The sequence below is a fragment of the Sabethes cyaneus genome, chromosome 3 (assembly GCF_943734655.1).
Source record: "Sabethes cyaneus chromosome 3, idSabCyanKW18_F2, whole genome shotgun sequence".
NCBI lineage: Eukaryota > Metazoa > Arthropoda > Insecta > Diptera > Culicidae > Sabethes > Sabethes cyaneus.
The window spans coordinates 59,719,624-59,737,767 of NC_071355.1; the positions used below are offsets into that span (position 1 = coordinate 59,719,624).

General features: G+C 38.6%; 1 protein-coding gene across 4 annotated transcripts in view; it reads right to left on the reverse strand.

The window, feature by feature from the left end:
• LOC128741152 (choline-phosphate cytidylyltransferase B-like) overlaps window positions 1-18,144 on the reverse strand; it is a 64,189-nt gene that overhangs the window by 6,669 nt on the left and 39,376 nt on the right. For all 4 annotated transcript variants that reach the window (XM_053836757.1, XM_053836755.1, XM_053836754.1 and 1 more), the window contains 2 exons: window positions 4,169-4,354; window positions 3,933-4,070 (listed from right to left, as the gene is read on the reverse strand). In XM_053836757.1, the coding sequence (XP_053692732.1) occupies window positions 3,933-4,070; window positions 4,169-4,354 (324 nt within the window). The remainder of the gene's footprint in view (window positions 1-3,932; window positions 4,071-4,168; window positions 4,355-18,144) is intronic.

Genomic DNA, 18,144 nt, shown 5'->3' on the forward strand with positions numbered 1-18,144 from the left:
ACCCTTTCGTACAACCCTTAGGGCTGTATACCTTGTAGTTTTTTATCTTCTTGCGTTTCTTCCTCCCAGTTAGGTTCGAGGTACCATGTTAGCCTAACAAGCCAGTCGTCGTATTTTCAAATCTCGGCTGGGCAGTGCTGCTAGAGTCCAATAGGATCGTTGCACTAGCTCGGTCATTGTTCTGTACTGACTGTCAGCCTATAAAAAATGGTCTAATCTTGCCCAAAACTTTGCTTTGTTTTGCTCCGTCTCTTCCTGCTTTTCTGCAATTCATTGAGTGTATTCCGCTGCTGCGCCATCAGTTGTCAGTAACTAATATTCAGTTACTGTCAGACGAATACGAACTGTCAGTTCGAGTGTGGGTTGTCCTTTCTGTACGCAATTCCACCAAATTCAACAACAATACACGAATCTTACAAATGACAAGATAACGATCTAAGTAAATATTTAGTCCCCGAAAACATCATTCTTCTGACCGCGGCAAAGTCTAGAAGCTTTGGACCGTTCTCATTGTTGTCTAACGATGGCTTTGTCTGCCGATCACAGGATGTTTACATCATATTGCGTGCACTCTTCATAAATTCCCCCGATTTTGCCTAGAACTCATTCTTAGCGTCGCTGACTTTATCGTTTGGAACAAGTTTTAATGAGATACGTCTGGAAGATTGAAGTATCCCAATATGATTATTACATTATTTAAGCAGAGGAACCTTTTTCGTAACTGAATAAATTGACTCACAGTCACTGTTGGATCGTTATCACAAACACGATCAGCTGTGATGTAAAAGTTTCATGAAAAATAAGCAGCACCTTTTTTGTGTAACTATTTATTGCATGAGTAAAAATGAGAAAATTTTGGGTAAAACTAATTTGAAGTGTAATATTTACATGTGCAAAATTTCGTCGCAATCTGTCAAGTAGTTCTCGAGATGGCTTCAATAAAAAATTACGGCACGGTAATGAAAAATCCAGGCCAGTCCCACAGGTGGATCGAGAAACAGTTGGAAATCCACCATGCAGCCTTGTTCTGTGTGGTAAGATCGTTCAAGGAGATCCAGACGATCCAGCTGGCAGTGAAAAAAGCGAAGATGACCAAGCCCGACCCCGGCATGAAAGGTGAGATATGACTTCAAGCACAATTCGAACCTTTCGATTCGGAACCTGTTCAAGAAGGTAAATTTTTCACTCTGGTTCGTCCAGCAGACAATGAAGTGGGCTGGACCCCATGTCTTCAAGGTAAGGAAGGTACTTAACCGAACCGATCAACGGAATACGGTGACCATATCCCGCGCCAGTAAGCTGTACCGCGAGTGGTTGGTGCAAACAGATCCCCGACCTGCAGTTTTTTGTCGACAAGTCCCGCCTGGATGTTCCGGAAAAGAATGTCGTCAAGGAAATTTGACAAGAAGTACTTGGTGTGGCAGGCGATCCGTAGGCGCGGCAAATTCTGTAAGCCGTACATAACGACCGGCACTGGCACCAAATATATAAAGAAGAATGCCTTCAGAAGCGACTGCTGCCCTTCCTCCGGTTCCACGAAGAGTGACACTTTGTTTTAGCCGGATCTGGCATTGTTCCATCACCCGAAACCGGTGATGGAGAGGTACAAAGCCAACGAACTTGTTTTTGTACCGAAGGAGGCAAATTCAATAAACTCGCTAGAACTTCGCCCAATAGAAAAATTCTGGGCGATTTTGGATGGCTAGCTCCGGACAACAGGTAAAGCCATTAAAGATGACCAGGAGTTAAAAAAGAGTGGATGGAAGTGTGTAAGAAAGATGACGCAAGTGTTACACAGGATTTAATGGGTAGCGTGAAGTCCAAGATTGCTTGATAGAGTCAGTAGGATCGTTACACTGGCCCCGTAATTTTCCTGTACCCTAAACAGCCGGCTGCGAAGTCTGTCGATAAAGAAGGGTAATGCCTAATGCCGGTTTAAGCCCACGACTTTGCTTTTTGAAGTCCAAAATGCCTAGCAGAGGAGGCTGAATAAACCAACTTTGCACAAACATGGCTAATATGTCTTTATGTATTCCCAGAGATAAATTTTTGGTCACCATTTTTGACTGTTGTATTGTTTTCGAGTACAGTACAGTCTTTAGAAACTGTGTGCGATCACTTGATGGCCATCCAAACCTGCTTTACACAAATCCATGAGTTTGTTTTTGTTTCCAACCCACAACAGACAGTTATAAGAACACCATCGTCGATAAATTTTCGTCTATTGTAAGGGTTTCGACTACAACAAAAAACCTCATAAACGGGTCCAAAAATCATTTGAGAATCGGGCTATGTTTCGCATAGGACAATCACATCATACCAACAAACCAATACAGCTAGTCGGTTATCTTCAACAACAGAATTCATTCCACCAACGTTTTGGTAAAAGACAACGAGTCGTAAGAATTATGCATGCCTCGAATGCTTTGTCCATTATCAACTCTGAAGGAATACTCGCCATCGCCAATGGATAATACAGTCCCTTTCGCCAACAGATAGCACAACTGTCTTCGCTAAGATCAACGAAGTCCGCAATGCTCTGAATGGGACCGACATTAAGCGACATATGATCTAAATCTTGCATAAGGAAGTAGGTAAGTTGACAGACCCTTGATCAACATCTAGCAACAGGTCCGGAAAGGAATAAATAGCTACTGGCAGGAAACGGCACAGCTGAGCTTGAGGACGAGGCCAATACGCCCTGCTCAAACTGCTGGCCTTATTTAAGATGTGAGCGAGTTACCCTGTTTATACTGTAACCGAGGAAACTCCAGAGCTTGTGATGTTTCACTGCCCATGCTTCGAAGTCACTCGATGCGAGGTACTTGCCGTCGTTGGACTTGGAGTAGGCATCAATACCGACAACAGCTTTCAGAGAATATTTGCAGAGCAGTGGGCGGGGAGCACTGTTGGATAAGGCGGTAACGGAAGTGACGACGTGCAACGGCCAGAATGGGTGCAACGACATGGTAACTGAACAAGGGTCATCTATAGAGTCGAATAAGCAGTCAGACAGCTTAGGAGTTAGATGACGGATGCAGCAGTTATGGCATCATAGTAGTCAGCATAGGCTGAGTGCTAAGACACATCCTTTCTGCCGAAATAATACCTAGCGATGGTTCCAGAAGAAGTAATAGGAAAGGTAGAGCAGGAGAGTTTTTAGTGGGTAGGCGTAAGTTAACACCTTGTGAATGCCGTAAAGGTACACCGTAAAGGTGTTGTTGTTAGAAGATTTTCTCAAACCTGCGTTATAAAAAAAAAGCTGTTGGCCTTGCCACCACATGAAGGTGCCAATGGTTATGACTCAAAATGCTCGAAAAGAGGCGTATGGCAGCACAAGTTTTATTTCTCTACGCTCTACAAATCTCTACAAACTTTATGTTCCAGAACAATCTCTTTAAATGAGGATCTTCTTGCGTTTCGAGGCACGGAGAATTAATTACGTTCAGTTTCAACCGATAAGCTGCTTGGCTGTTCAGTTCAACGACCATTTACGACGACTTGTCCGATTTGGATATTTCCATCGATACTTTTAAAAGACGACTCCCCAAAGACGACAGTGTGGGTAGTTCTTTGTTCTTAAATTGATTTCTATCTTTTATTATTTGTAATTAGTATTAGTATTCAGCAAGGCCATCCTTTGTCTGATTTTTTAATTAAATCATGAATGGGTATTTTCTTGACATGCAATGCTTCTTGCTTCGGCAACGTAACGGAAGCTTTAGACGCTTTCTTGCTACCATGATTATTTCCTTTCAAAATCAGAGCAATTTATTACGAATGTATAAAACCATCCTGCATAATGCATGGTCATTTCTGAGCAAACATTTCCAAAAACCGCAAATCATTGTTACATCAGCCGTAATTACGTTTAAAATGACACCACGCAAATGTTCGCAAAAAAAGAACGCGATCCAACCACCGCTACTTACCTCATCGACGTAGCGACAGTGCCGCACCGCTTCGTACCGCTCTTCGTCATCCATGACGGTACGTCCCTTCCGGTTGTGGGTTAACTCATCGTTGCACACACCAACGATCAGATAGACGTTGGGAAATACGTTCTTGGCCTGCAATCGAATCGGAATTGGTAATAAGGCGTGTCGAAATTAATAAAAACGATTAGCGCGCCGATCGATCGTCGAGCAATCGGCGCTCCGCAACTTACCTGCATCAGCTGCCGGGCGTGACCCTGGTGAAACAGATCGTAAATACCGTCGGCATAGACACGAATTCTTCGCGTTGCAGTTCCGGATCTGGCCATTTGGTAGGTAATTTTCTGGGTGTAATCGCACCGGTCCCGCTCGGTAACCGCATCCTGCTCGTCCGAAAACGGCGCCGGTTTGCAAATTGTCTGCAATAGAAGAGTCGAGAGAAAAAGATAGCATTTAGTTATCAAGCGTTTTTGTTACACGAGTCCGTGGCCGGGCATCGTGAAGGACACACAGGTTGTCGCCGGACTAAGCAGAGCAATTCATTTCAATTGAGCCTGATTGCCGAGAGTCAACCGGCACGATAGATTTATGGCTACCGTATGTGTTTATACAGTACACTGTGGGAGTTCTGGTTGAAACTGCGCATTAGAAGCCACTTGAAAGGGTCAAACGAAAATGTGTTACCATGCTTTCATCTGATAAATGGAGTGATCTTGTGGCTTATCTTGAAATTCTGAGCAGAGTAATCCAAGAAACTCGGAAGAAGTGAGAAGCTACTTGTGCGATAGATAAGGAAAAAGATGATCATGCTTAATACAGAAAAATGATCGTTTCTTAAACACCACTTTGAGCACGTTAAGTCCTGATAACAAGAATTCCTTCTTTTCACCATAACCATAACTGATCAAGAAATAGTTTATATTGGCAAAACTAGTAGCAGCTTGTGTATAGCAAATCAGCAATTATACGGTCTTGGTGATTCCATTCCAGTTCAGCGAGCAATTTTGTTATGTCTAATTCAATAAAAACCGATAAATTTAAAATTTTGGTACGGCACCAATATTGAATTGAGTTCCATACAACAAACTTGCGATTCAGTTCAAATCTTCATCAACTTATTACGCGCATTTGAGTGCTTCTGTAATAAAAAAACCTTGGTACAGAAATAGATAACTGATCAGGTCTACTCGAAAGATCGATTGCAATGGTAGATCACATTCAGCGGAAAGTAAATATCACGCGATGCCATTTGCTACGACAGACATACACAATTCATCAACTGCTAATCGAAAGTTTACTATTAATAGACGTCAAATGCCAGACAGCAGAAGGGTGCCTTTTTCACTTCCCAGCTACCGCATGTTGGCTAGATAGAGTGAAAGTTCAGCTAACATTGATTGCCAACTTTGCAAGCACCTAAATGAGTTTGTGACGAAATTTTCCAGTAAGTACAATTTTCGTTATGTCTAATCACGTCCTTGACCATCGAAGCTAAATATATATTTCGTTCGATGGCAACCGGCGGCGGCGGCGGCATTCAATTCACATGGACAAATTGCGAAGAGAAACTGCCACTCGATCGCGAGTTTTTTCTTCTTCTTTTCGGTTCTGTCCAACCCATGACGGCCAAAAATGCTTGAACTATTTCGACCGCGTCCACGCCGCTAGCAACCAAATAAACACTACATAATGTACAGTTGACCGTCTTTTACGGCTGACGCAATGCTGACGTTGCAAGTTATGATGTGCATGTGAGAGAGTTTGAAGTTGGCAACTAAATACCTGGGAGGATAGTGATGATGATGATGATGCTAGCGAAATTCATACGATGATGAAATCTGCACACAAATCCATCGAGCTGACAGACACGTCGTCTTCGTGAAATCTCTTTCGATGGAAACCTAAAACCAACACAGAACTACAGCCTTGAAAATCAATACCACCAAAACCCACAGCCAAGCCAACAGCACGAGGAAGGAAGTGCGCCCGTGTGAAAAGTACCGGGTTGCTGCCGGAGAAGTCAGCAACCTGTAAAAGGAAAAATGATTCAGCTCTATCTCACGATTCTGTGCATTCATAAGTGGTGATTTTTTGCTTTGGGCAAGGAGGTAAATATCTACATAAGTAGATCATTGAAACACTCTTTCACTCATCCATCATGAATCATTTAGACTATAAACGTTGTGCATTATTTATGGTCAATACATTCACTTTTCAATAATTAATTAAAATAACTCATAAACTAAAAAAATTGGATGAACACTTTTTTAATTGCGACTTTAAATTAAGTAGAAAAACTGAAAGCAAACATTCAACATGTTCATCTTCATTTCAAGTCACATTAAACTTTTAATTATCCATTGAATTAGATAGCTCTTCAAACGCTGCCATGTAGATTTAAACTCAAGTCTTCTGAACTGCTACTTGAAGGTTAAAAATGTTATCGGATTGTCTCCCAGTTATTTGGATTAACCTTGTTGTTATTGTTCTAGTTGTTCACAGCAAACCTATTCAAATGTGGATAATTTTCAGTAATGGTGTTCTCGATAGAAACCAAGTTGGAGGATGATAATACTACGAAAACTTTGGATTTTAGCTATAGACAATATTTCAGAATCGGTTGATGTTATTCACTGAGCAAAAACCAGCGAGCGTCGCTGTGTCAGCGACCAATTCCTGATCATAGTAATCAGGGCGGCTGTTACAGCCTCTAATCGTAGTACAGTCAATATTTGGGTCAAAAAGCTGGCCAAAATATATGGCAATTTTACTCAAGAAAACAACATAATAAATTAAAAAAACTGCATTTCATAAAGAGAAGTCTCAATTTTCAATGGCGCAATGAGAACACATTACTGATTTAATAATTTGTTGAAATTTAGCATCTTTATATTGAAAATCTTATTGGCTAAATCTTTCAAAAACAACCATGAAATAATAAGACTAAAAGCTTATAATAGATTGAGGTTTTCACTGTATAAGTTTCCTAAACTTAATACTTTGCAACCTTCTCTGAACAGCACATTCTTACCACAAAATATCACACTTTCTTGTCACTACTCTTCTAATGAATTCCGAGCATACACATACACAGATATGAACTTATAGAATCATATTCAAACGAACAGTAGAGTTGTAGTACACTTCCCAAACACAGTTATTAAATTAGCCTAGGTTTAATCGTCGTAAAGAATCTTCGCCCTATTGGGACAAGACTTTGTCACTTTTTCTGGAGCACTTCCCCAACATAGACATCAATTTGGTCTAGGTTTAATCGCCGTACGTAACAAATCTTCGACCTGTTGGGACGAAGAGATTTTGTCACTTTTTCTGGCGCAAGCAAAAAACCTTCAACCTTTTGGGCGGGGAGCCTATCAGTAATCGGAATCACTGTACACATAACGTGTATTCAACTATCGACCCTGCTTGTAAAGCAAGACGATCACAAAGAAAATGTATGGGGAAGTTTGAACTTTTCGTTAATTTTAACTATTTAGATTTTTAATAAAAGCCACATAATTGCTACATGTATTATAAATCGATCGTTATCCTAGCGAAATCGAAATCCATTCATAGTTGGCGTTCAAAACCTTTCAAATTTTCGTGACGGTAACTAGAATCTCAATTATAGAATAACATCCTGCGGTAAAACCAATGTTGCAGATCGACCAAAAAGCCAACGATGCTTACTCTCACGCGAGCATGAGAAGCATAGCATTCAACGCCAACGCCACTCACGCAAGCGTAAGACAAACAGCCGCCGCACCGTGGAATGAAACCCAAATCTAGGTGGACAAAAATAATGGTAATGGTAAGTAAAACGGTAATTTTTACTTCAATATTCAATAGGGTCTAGCAAAAAGGGCCGACCTGGACCGAAGTGATCTCTATTAATTTCGGAGGCCAATATATTACTAATCATCTTATTCTTATTCTTATTCTTATTAATACCATCACAGCCACAATAAAGGATTCCTGGAAATAATTTTAATTATTTCTATTCATAGAAATACCTCAAATTATTTTCTTGTCTGTATTAACATTTGCAAAATATCAAAGATATATCACAAATGTTTAATCGGCCAGGCCAACTGTGAAGTATTGCCGCAAAGACGATTATGAGAAATGAATCTTGTGTGAATAAGTTATTCATACATAGATACATTTCTATATCAACAGGGGAGAAGAAACGGGGACGTCTCGTACCAACCGTCTCTGAGTAATTACAAGTTTGTTTTCGTTGGGAGTACTAATTGCTAACGAAGGTTAAGTGATACTTCGGACCCTCGAGGGTGAACTTATGGCATTAACCACAAACCAAGCTGCAATTGGCCAAGGTTATAGCGCCTTATTTCGCTCTCTGAAAATAGATAAACAAACAACAATCCTTGAAGTCCCCAACCCCCCTTTACTTACAGAAAATTAATTTTTACATAGAGCGAGTTTCACGCCAATCATAAAAATATAATTTATAAAGATAAAAGGAACTTTCTCACCACAATTAGCAACAATCTGGAATGTAAGTGGCTCCGGGTTGTGAGTTTGATCACAATACTTCTCTGAACGTCTTTTTCAGCTTGAGGTTACATGTATCCGCTATATCAGGCTGGATAATTTCGGAAAGCTTCTCATGTAAATTGATCCAAAAATTCTTGTAGAAATTTTATCTTGGAACTCTTCACCATTTGATGCCTTGATGTTCGCTCTATCCAATTCAACATTCACAAAGTACAGCTTTTCCTTCAAGATACTCTTCACAGTATGAAAACTGAATTTTATCCAATTGGGTGCACTAAAGATCTTTCAAAGTCATATCCGGATGCGCTGAAAAAACTGCGAGCCATCCACTCCCCATTCAATGAACCCACACCTAAATTACCATACAATTGCGCACATTTGACATGTCCTTTAAGAAACGAAACCAGTAGCAAATACAAACATGTAATTTTATACGCGCTATATGCAAATTATCATGAAAAAATTAAACGAAATTCCACAATGTCAAATAACTTCGCAATGCAGCGAAAAAAATTTCTCGACCGCTTTCGGTTACTAGCTATAGCACTTTTTGAATTAAATCCACAAATTTCCTGTAGTACTTTTAAACTATCACTCGTGATATAAAAAAAATGTAATTTTCAAATAGTTTTTAGTCTTTTACAACATAAATTATAACTAGAAAATTTCCACGAAAAAAATTGACGTCTATCACGCTTGCAGTCACAGCCTGCTTTCTCCAATATATTACTAATCATCTATACAAAATTTGATTTGCTGCTTTTGAGCAGTTTTTATGTTATTGGCATTTAAAAAAGCAAATTTTTTTACAAAAAATGCCTGTAGCTTCGGAACCGAAGGAGATAGCAACTCGATTCCTTCAAACAAAATGTGCGTTTTTCATGCATGTGAAAGTCCTCAGAAGGCATGATTTGTGAGAAATAAACACGAAAGGAGATATAAAGAAAAAACGAATTCTAGCTCATCAACCATAAGAGATAGAACTTTCATTTCTTTAGCAAATTTACTCAAAATTTATCGAACATTTTATTCAGCTAACTTAAGCCATAAAAAAGCTTATGTTTTGCACTCGCTTACTACGATGGTCACCCTAATGTCATATGCACCAAAAAATGCGAAAGTTAAAATAACAAATTTACTCCGAAGATACTATATACTTAGGACTAACGGTTTTAACGTAATTACTTTTGTCCACCTACATTTGGGTTTCATCCCACGGTGCGCCGTGCTGTGTGCAAACAATCTGCTACATACACACTCGCGAACGCACAACCTAATAGCGTCTTCTTGCATAGTCCCCTCGAAAGCCAAACAACTCGTGAGCAACCAGCTGCTCGTAAGGGCTGATGGCGCACTGGTATACAGATTCTGAATTACTTTTTCTTTTCTTCTTAATTTTTGTCCTCGATTCTACTCACGGGCGGGAGTGCGAGCCCTCGCGAGTGATCGATATCAGCAGCTTGGGTTGCAATGACGAGCGAGAGCGACGACTGTGTCTGTTGGCTAGACTCGTATACGTTCACAAAAACTCACCGCAGTGCACGAGTAAATAAGAGAGAGAGAGTCCGAAAGCGATGCTTAAGCCGGCGTGTTCGTTAGAACGAGTACGTGTGTGTGAGAAAATTAGATCACATGAATGTGATCTTCACAACATTGGGTAAAACATAGTCCTACCTCAAAATTGCCATTACCTTATCCTAATGGACGCGAGGTTGAACGAACATTAACAATGGATATGAGGTTCAGTACGGTGAAAGACAATTCTGTGTGTTTAATAAGGAGGAAGTCGTTGCGAGGACTGAGAAAAACTGACTAGACCCTTACTAACACACCCAAATTCCTTTACCAAGTTGCGGGTATCCGAGGGATTCCAATTGCTGGATTACCATACAAGTTAAGTTCTATAAGCAAGGCATTCTATACTAATCTTCTGCGGGTTTCCTCCACACGATTACTATGCAAGAAACCCAAGAGCCTCTGCGATTTTTTTTGTTTAACCGGGGAGGGCTTCCGCCCATTATACCTCAGGTCTATTATGCCTGACGTATGTATGCATTGGAGCCATGTCCTGTCCCCTGAGTGACTTTGTGTTGTCAAGAGGCTATCAGATACTGAGAATAGATTTCAGGCGCCATTTTGGAAGACATAATATTAAGTAGTAATTCAACAGAACGCAGCGAAATGCTACAATATGGGTATTTTTGAAACAGGAATCAGCTTAACCGCTCTAGTTGGTTTCGAGGTACGATGCTGATCTAACAAGCCAGTCGTCGTATGTTCGAATCTCGGCTAGGCGGTGCTGTTAAATAGAGTCAGTAGGATTGTTACACTAGCCCCGTAACAGTCCTGTACTCTAATAGCCGGTTGTGAAGTCTGTCGATAAAGAAGGGTCAAGTGTTAGAAAAGACGTTTAAGCCCAAGCGTTTTTTGAAACGGGAATTGCCGGTAGAAACTATAAATCAATTACTAACGCCCAACGAGACAAACGGTAACTGAGTAGAAAGCGTATTAAGCGTTATAATCGGTATTTCTGGCTTGAAATTACCTCGAAAATTTGAAATCTGAATTAGCCAAAAGTCAATATCTGGACGCCATTTTTAATCCAATTTAACGGATGGTGGATAAAAATGATAAAATTTCTCACAATGGACACGTTGCCAATAGATGGCTGCTTTAACAAGCGTTGGTCGATTTCAGCATATCAAAAACGTTACGAACCAAGCTTACACATTAGGCACATTTGTGATTCAGTTATGGCCTATAGACTTTTCGCTGTGTGAAAATGCTTCATTTTCTGCCAAATAATCGTCATTTGCGGAAGGTGTGGATTTTCTTCCATTATGTATTACAAAAAAACGCGGTAAAAACGCACCGACACCTCCGAAAATTTTACGGAGTAGGGCTCCAAGTGAAACAACGTGCTCTGATTCACCGTTATAAAGATGGAGAATTTGATGTTGACGCCCGTCCACCTGAACGAAGGCCTCTAAGCCGTCGATTCGTCCAAATATTAACGCTGCGAAAATTATGCTGTGTATATGATGCGAGCAGATCGGTGTTATTCATTGTGGACTGTTAAAACCAAACGAAATCATCACTATGGAACGGTATAGAGTTCAATTGATGCCACGCCACCCCATCCAGGCAACCATGTTTTCGCCACCAACATCTCGTGTGTGCGAAAATGAAACAGCATTTCACCACTGCGTTTCCCTCAACTGCCAGCAGTCTGATTTGGGCCGCTGTCAAATTTTGAGCCCGGGACATCCACACGCTGTCACTTATTGCAGCTCGATATAGAGATGCCAGTAGGGTGATTGATGCGATCGAACCAAGCATTGTCCGTAAAACGGTCACAATACGGGCAAAGGCATTTTACAGCATGACAACGCTCGGTCTCACGTTGCCTCACCCATTAAAACCTACCTGGAAAAGCGCAAATGGGAAGTCGTACCTCATCCGCCATACTTTTCAGATATTGCGCCGTCCGAATATTACGTGTCAGATAGCAAAAATTAGCTTGATTCGTGGGTAGAATCAAAATACCGTTCTGATTCCATCTTAGAACAGTCTCAAACTTCGAACACTTCAGAATAAAATGCTCGTTAGTATCGCCAATTTGATAAAATATTATGCTTATTGTACACCACCGTGTTCGTTAGAATGTCCTCTATCCGGTGAGGCATAACATTCAAATGTAGGACTCCTTGTAAGAGCAGGCGCTAAAAAAAGTGAGAACTCAGATTTTAACTTCGTTCGTGCAAAAGTAGCTGTTTTTTCGTTTGCATTTATTTTACCAATTTTAGAACATTTATCTTCTCACTTCGCGATTATTAGGGAAGTGCAAGATATATATGGGCTAAAGCATAGTTAAAATACAATATTTCATGCATTATTTTTAAGATATTAGATAAATAAAAAGTGTTCGAAGTTTGAATCACGTTTTGAGGTGTGATTCAAACTTCGAACACCCACGATTAATATCCGGTTTTTCCGAATTTTCCTTCGGGAAAATGAATTATCTGCATTGTAAAGTTGTACAAAGTTAACTTGCTTTAGATGTGGTACATAGAGTTTGAAAATATCAGCAATTGACTACAGAAATACGGATTGAAACTAATTATTGTGTGAAAATTTTAAATCAGACTATTAGGTGGATTTAAAAAGATAGTGTTTAGAAAAAGGATGAAATTTCACTTATTTAATTTGAATGACACTAAAAACTTTAATACTTTTCAAAGTAATGCAAGTGTTCGATGTCTGAGACTGAAATATTCGAGCTTTGAATGTCGACCATGAAAGTGTTCGAAGTTTGAATCAAAACCGAACAGCAGTTTTTTAGTGTTTGCCAATGTAAATTAACATTTTATCCTCATTTTTAAAATTTCAACACGAAAATAATTAAATTGTCATGCTATTAAACCATTTATGGGAGTAGAATAAAGATGTTTTCGAACCTTTTACTTTGAAGAAAGTTTCAGCATAGCTTAAGTGTTTGAAGTTTGAATCAGAACGGTACGAAGACTTTTACCGTAGCGGTATTCCGGTCGACCAGAGAAATGGGAAGCTGTCGATGGCCATTATTTCAATCTTTTATTTATAATCACTTGTTTACAATAAAGTTGCATATTTATTTGCAAAAAAATAACAACGAGAACTTGCGCAATACTATTAATACTTGAAAATGAAATAAATAAACTACAGTCAGTCCACAATTATGGGTCACACACAATTGTGGATCATTTTAGCTTTAGCTGTTAATTACTGTTTAAATATCACCTAATGATTGATCAAATTATTAGTGCTACTATGAGTAACAATTTTATCAATCAATTAGTATCAATTAGTATGCGTCAATATTTTACGCATTAACCGGCTGTTAAAGTTAAAATGACCCATGATTGTGGACTGACTGTAGTTTATTTATTTCATTTTGTTCAAGTATTGATAGTATATGAATCCATTTCATGTGATGAATAGAACTAGCACAATTCAAAACCTCTACAGCTATCGTGAGCAAAACAATACCCTATACGAGACTAAACAAATCTCTATTCCATGAGTCGAATCCGTTATTAGCAAATTCCGTTCAATTTATAAACACTGCCAAGCTATAAGCAATGAATGGCCAACATCCGGTAACAATGCAGCTTTTTGTCAAAGGCCAGAAATAATCAACTTGACAAGATAGCTAGCTCGCTCGCAAGCAGACATCATCGGTTATTGGATAGTGCATAGTGTGGCACACAAGCCCAACGTTACGGATAAAATGTAACAATTTCTTAAAAATTGTTTTAAAGGAATGGTTTTCGTAAAAGTTTGTTTTATTTTATCTTTTAAATGATCTCACTTTATAGTCAGGATTAGTAGAATGTGGTCATTGAAATTATAACCTTTTTTATACACTAGAACCTCTTCTTTACGTCCATTCATTTTACGTGATTTCGTTTTACGTCCACTGTTTTATGTCCTAAACTTGAATTAAGAAGTCTCGTTTTACGTCTAAAATTTTTTACGTCCAAAATTTGAATTTACGTCGTCGTCAAACATAATTAGGTGATTTTAGAAAATTAGAAATAACGTCTTTTTCTTTTACGTCCAAAATTCGAATTAACGTCCATTTTTTTACGTCCAAAAATTGAATTAACGTCCTTTCTATTTACGTCCAAAATTTGGATTAACGTCCTCTCGTTTTACGTCCATAATTTGAATTAACGTCCTCTTTTTTACGACCCCCCCCCCCCCCAATAGTGGACGTAAAACGAGCTTTGAGTGTACCTAATCTAGAATTCTCCCCGACGAAAAAGTGAAGTAAATGACTCCAACATACTGTTTCGAGGTTCAATTAAAAATCGCAAATTTAGGATCCACTAAATGTATCCAAAATCTATAGGTTTTGTCCAGGCTTCTGCATAGGTTCCACTGTTTGACTCACCACATACAGCAGCGGAAAACGTGACATGATAATAATCGATTTTCTCTCGTTTCTAGCATCAAGTGATACTGCGACCTCTCCCGCGGAAACAATTAGGTCACCTTCCACATGAGAGACTAATTTGCATCTAACGGAGCTAGATAGGTGTCACATAGTGTGACAGTGTGACTCACAATCTCTGAAATGTGGAATATGAATTACGAAACTAACGGGGCGAAAAAAACCCATCCTCCGCCGTTTGGGGCTGGAAAATTATAAAAGTCCCCATAAGTGTCGCGAAGCAAATTATAGCGTACACATGGCCTTGGTAAAAATCTGCTCTCCAAATAATAACGCACGTTCAACAAATATATAGTGGAAAACAACAAATTCGAACTGCACAGTGGCTCGTTTCCTATAAAGTAAATAGCTTGAATGTTTCTAGATAAAAACTAGTCTATCTTTTCCCTGTTTACTGGTTGGCAAAACCAAATAACAAAAGATTATCATTAGAAGCAAGTGTTTAAAGATTTTTCGTCTCTGGAAACAGGGACGGATTTTGAGAAGCGAGCAGCATGTCAACCAGAAATTTTCAACGCATTATTGCATCAAAAACAAAAACACATGATGCAAAAATATTTATTTAGCTTACATAGTTTGTGATTTGATACGGCACAGCATCTTTTTCTGTTTAATAAAAAAGCGCATGATGATTTTTCTCAACTAGGTGTCTAAGCAATAGGTTGAAACGATATTACACCTCAACTTAACTCGTCCGTAAATGGAGCGTACATACGGTATGTTGCTGCTTCGTCGTAATTGCCTATTCCCGTCCTATCCAACACAAATTATTATAAATATCAACATTTTTATGACATACAATGCAAAACTAGTTATTGCCTAATATTTTAGTTTGTTGTCTATCATAGGTGATCCATCAAAGTGAGCTAATATCTATATAAATGCTTTTTATCATTAAAGAAGTTCTATCAGTCAAATTTCCTACGTTTTTTCGTGCGACAAAGAAGAAAATGTCGACTAATCGTTTTAATTTCCGTCATTCATAAATGAAAATAACTCACGCAAGGCATTGTCGTTACTCTACAGCCAGGAAATTTTGCCTGACCTGCAGAAATTTTGCAGAATAACATTTGTCATGCCGTCCTACACAAATACATGCGCGTTAGCTTCGTAAACATTGTTGTGATTTTTAGTTCGGACGATGAAAAATTTTGATGGACGGATTTTAAAACGGTACGACTAATTTAAGAAATAAAGTCAGTTGCGTAATTTCAATAATATGCTTTAAATCACTTTTCAGTGATTTCAAAGTTCACGGATCGGAAGATAAGTATGTTTTAGAACTTTTAGAGTATTCATTAAATCCATCCAACAAATGATGAAAATTAAAATGGCTTTACTTACTACGACGGGAATTAGAAATAAACCCTACCTAACGTAAACGTGGCGATATTGTTAAGTCAACCCTGATCTACCCTCAAACTAATACACACGTCCTTTATTGTACGTGAAAAATCGCGTAAATTTCTCTACAGCGAGTTACGTGATTTTCAGTTGATCATTAATGAAAAAACAATTACAATTATCTGATTCTCACGTAAACGGACCCGCATGGGTGAGAACTACCATCAATTCAGGTAGGGTACGGGAGGGTACTTTCAGCACATTAAGCAATGGCATCTATTTTTTCGGCCTATGGCAGAACAGGTGATTTTGACGTTCTTTGAATAAAAAATAGCAATTACTTATAGTCTTGAGAAAATAGTTATAACATATTAAAATTGTATGTCGGCAAAGTATATTTATTGGCGAAATAAAAGGCAAATAGGCTGAATTTAGAAACCTGCTGAAAATACCCTCCCGTGCCCTAAATAGCACGGAAAAGTTGGAAGGCAAACATAACTTTTCCCATAATTTCGACGTGAAAATTATCTTGAGTGTAAAGTGGCTTATGAAAATGAAGAGAGCCTTCTTCAAATTTTTCAATAAACTTTTCAATTTCTCGATTCTAGTTAGCTGTTCGATCCAGCTCGTGCGTGAGCGGAAATTGTTTAACACTTCCTTAATTTGTTTGTTACGTGTCTCTCTATTAGCGTTCGCCATCGACGCAACAATTTGAGCAATTTCGTTACGTGTAAAGCTACTAAATAATTAGCAAAAAAAACTTCGAAGCAGCTGTGTACCGAGAACAGGATCAAAAACGCTTCTAAAACCCAAGAGAACCAGCGATCCTAAATTAAGTTTAAATTGCCAAAAAAGGCTTCTTAAGGCTAACATAAAGAATAATTTCAAATGCAACTCAAAATTCCCTTTACAAGTGTGATGTTTTCGACTTTTCGACGTCTTCAATAGCTTGGCAGTGACGTCTGCTTAATACTCACGACAAATCAAAATCTACCGAAAATATGGTACGGGAAGGTATTTTCAGCTCATTAAGCGGTAGCCTGAGCAATATTCAGGAATTATGTACGTTGAAACTATATTCATTCGAGACAAGATTTTTATACCAATTGATAGAATAATATTTACTGAATATCGGCGTGTATTTTGGTCTTAATGAAACACTACTGAATTTGAGTTATAGTTGCGGGAAACGATGAAGTCGCTGCGGCTAAATTGGGCCCATTTTCCATAGTGGTGTCTGTGTTGTTAAATCCGGTAAATCCGGTATTACTGCTTTTCAAAAATCAAAAGATCAAAAGAGAGACCGATGGATAACGTGTCGGTATTGCTTGCTGCTGACGCTAGTGTATCATTGAATCGTTCATATACACTAGCTCCGGAAGCAAGTGGTTGTCACTCAAATACTAGCTATGTCAACACGATAGAAGAGTTTCAGGCGCAACTACCTCACACAGTAGTGTAAATAGAGCACCATATGCTGAAATTAAAAGCAAATTGATTTATATTTCCATATCAGAGGGAAATTTTTGTATTCTTCCGTGATAAAAAGAAGTAGAATTGTTCTGTGACACCATATTCACAGTTGTTTAGTTTCTAAAATAAGTAAACGTGTTCATAATTGTGTGTTTTCCAAACCATCATCAAGAACAGATACATGTAAGCGATTGCTTCTGTTTTTTCAGCCTAGTTACGTGCTAGTGGAAAAACAGTGTTTTTGATGTTTATTCAATAAAATTTAGCAAATTACTTACATTTTTTATGAAAATAGTTATAACATATTAAAGCCTATGAGTGCTACTTTCGTTTCAGTATTGTTACATAGCTTCAACGTTTTTATTTGGGAAAGCGCAGCCAAAAAACGTAATATATGCCGAATTTAGTAGCGTGCTGGAGATACCCGTACCCTATTTCAACGCCATGCAATCCAGGTGAACTGCTATGTCAAACTAAAATCTGGGATTTCTAGCCTAACATTTTCTTTAAAATTCAAAGGTAGAAAAATGGTCAAGCTTACAGCAATATTGCTGTATAATTGAGTCAACTCAATTTTTGGAATGGAGCCACAAGATTTTAACATTATTGCAATGTTTTCAACTTCATGATTGCATTGAACGAATGAAGTTTTTTAAACTTATTTAGTAAACTTAATTTCGTCTCGTTCTCAATTCACAAAAAATTTCTCAAAAATTTCTGTGAGTGTTGTAGAAACCCACGCTGCATTCGGCAATGTGCTGTTGTGCATTTGAAACTACGATTATAAGCCATGTAAAATATTGACGCTTCTCGGCATTGTGCTGCCGTGAAGAGAGGTTTATATAGCAACACTCGCCGTCTCCAATCGCCCTTAACACT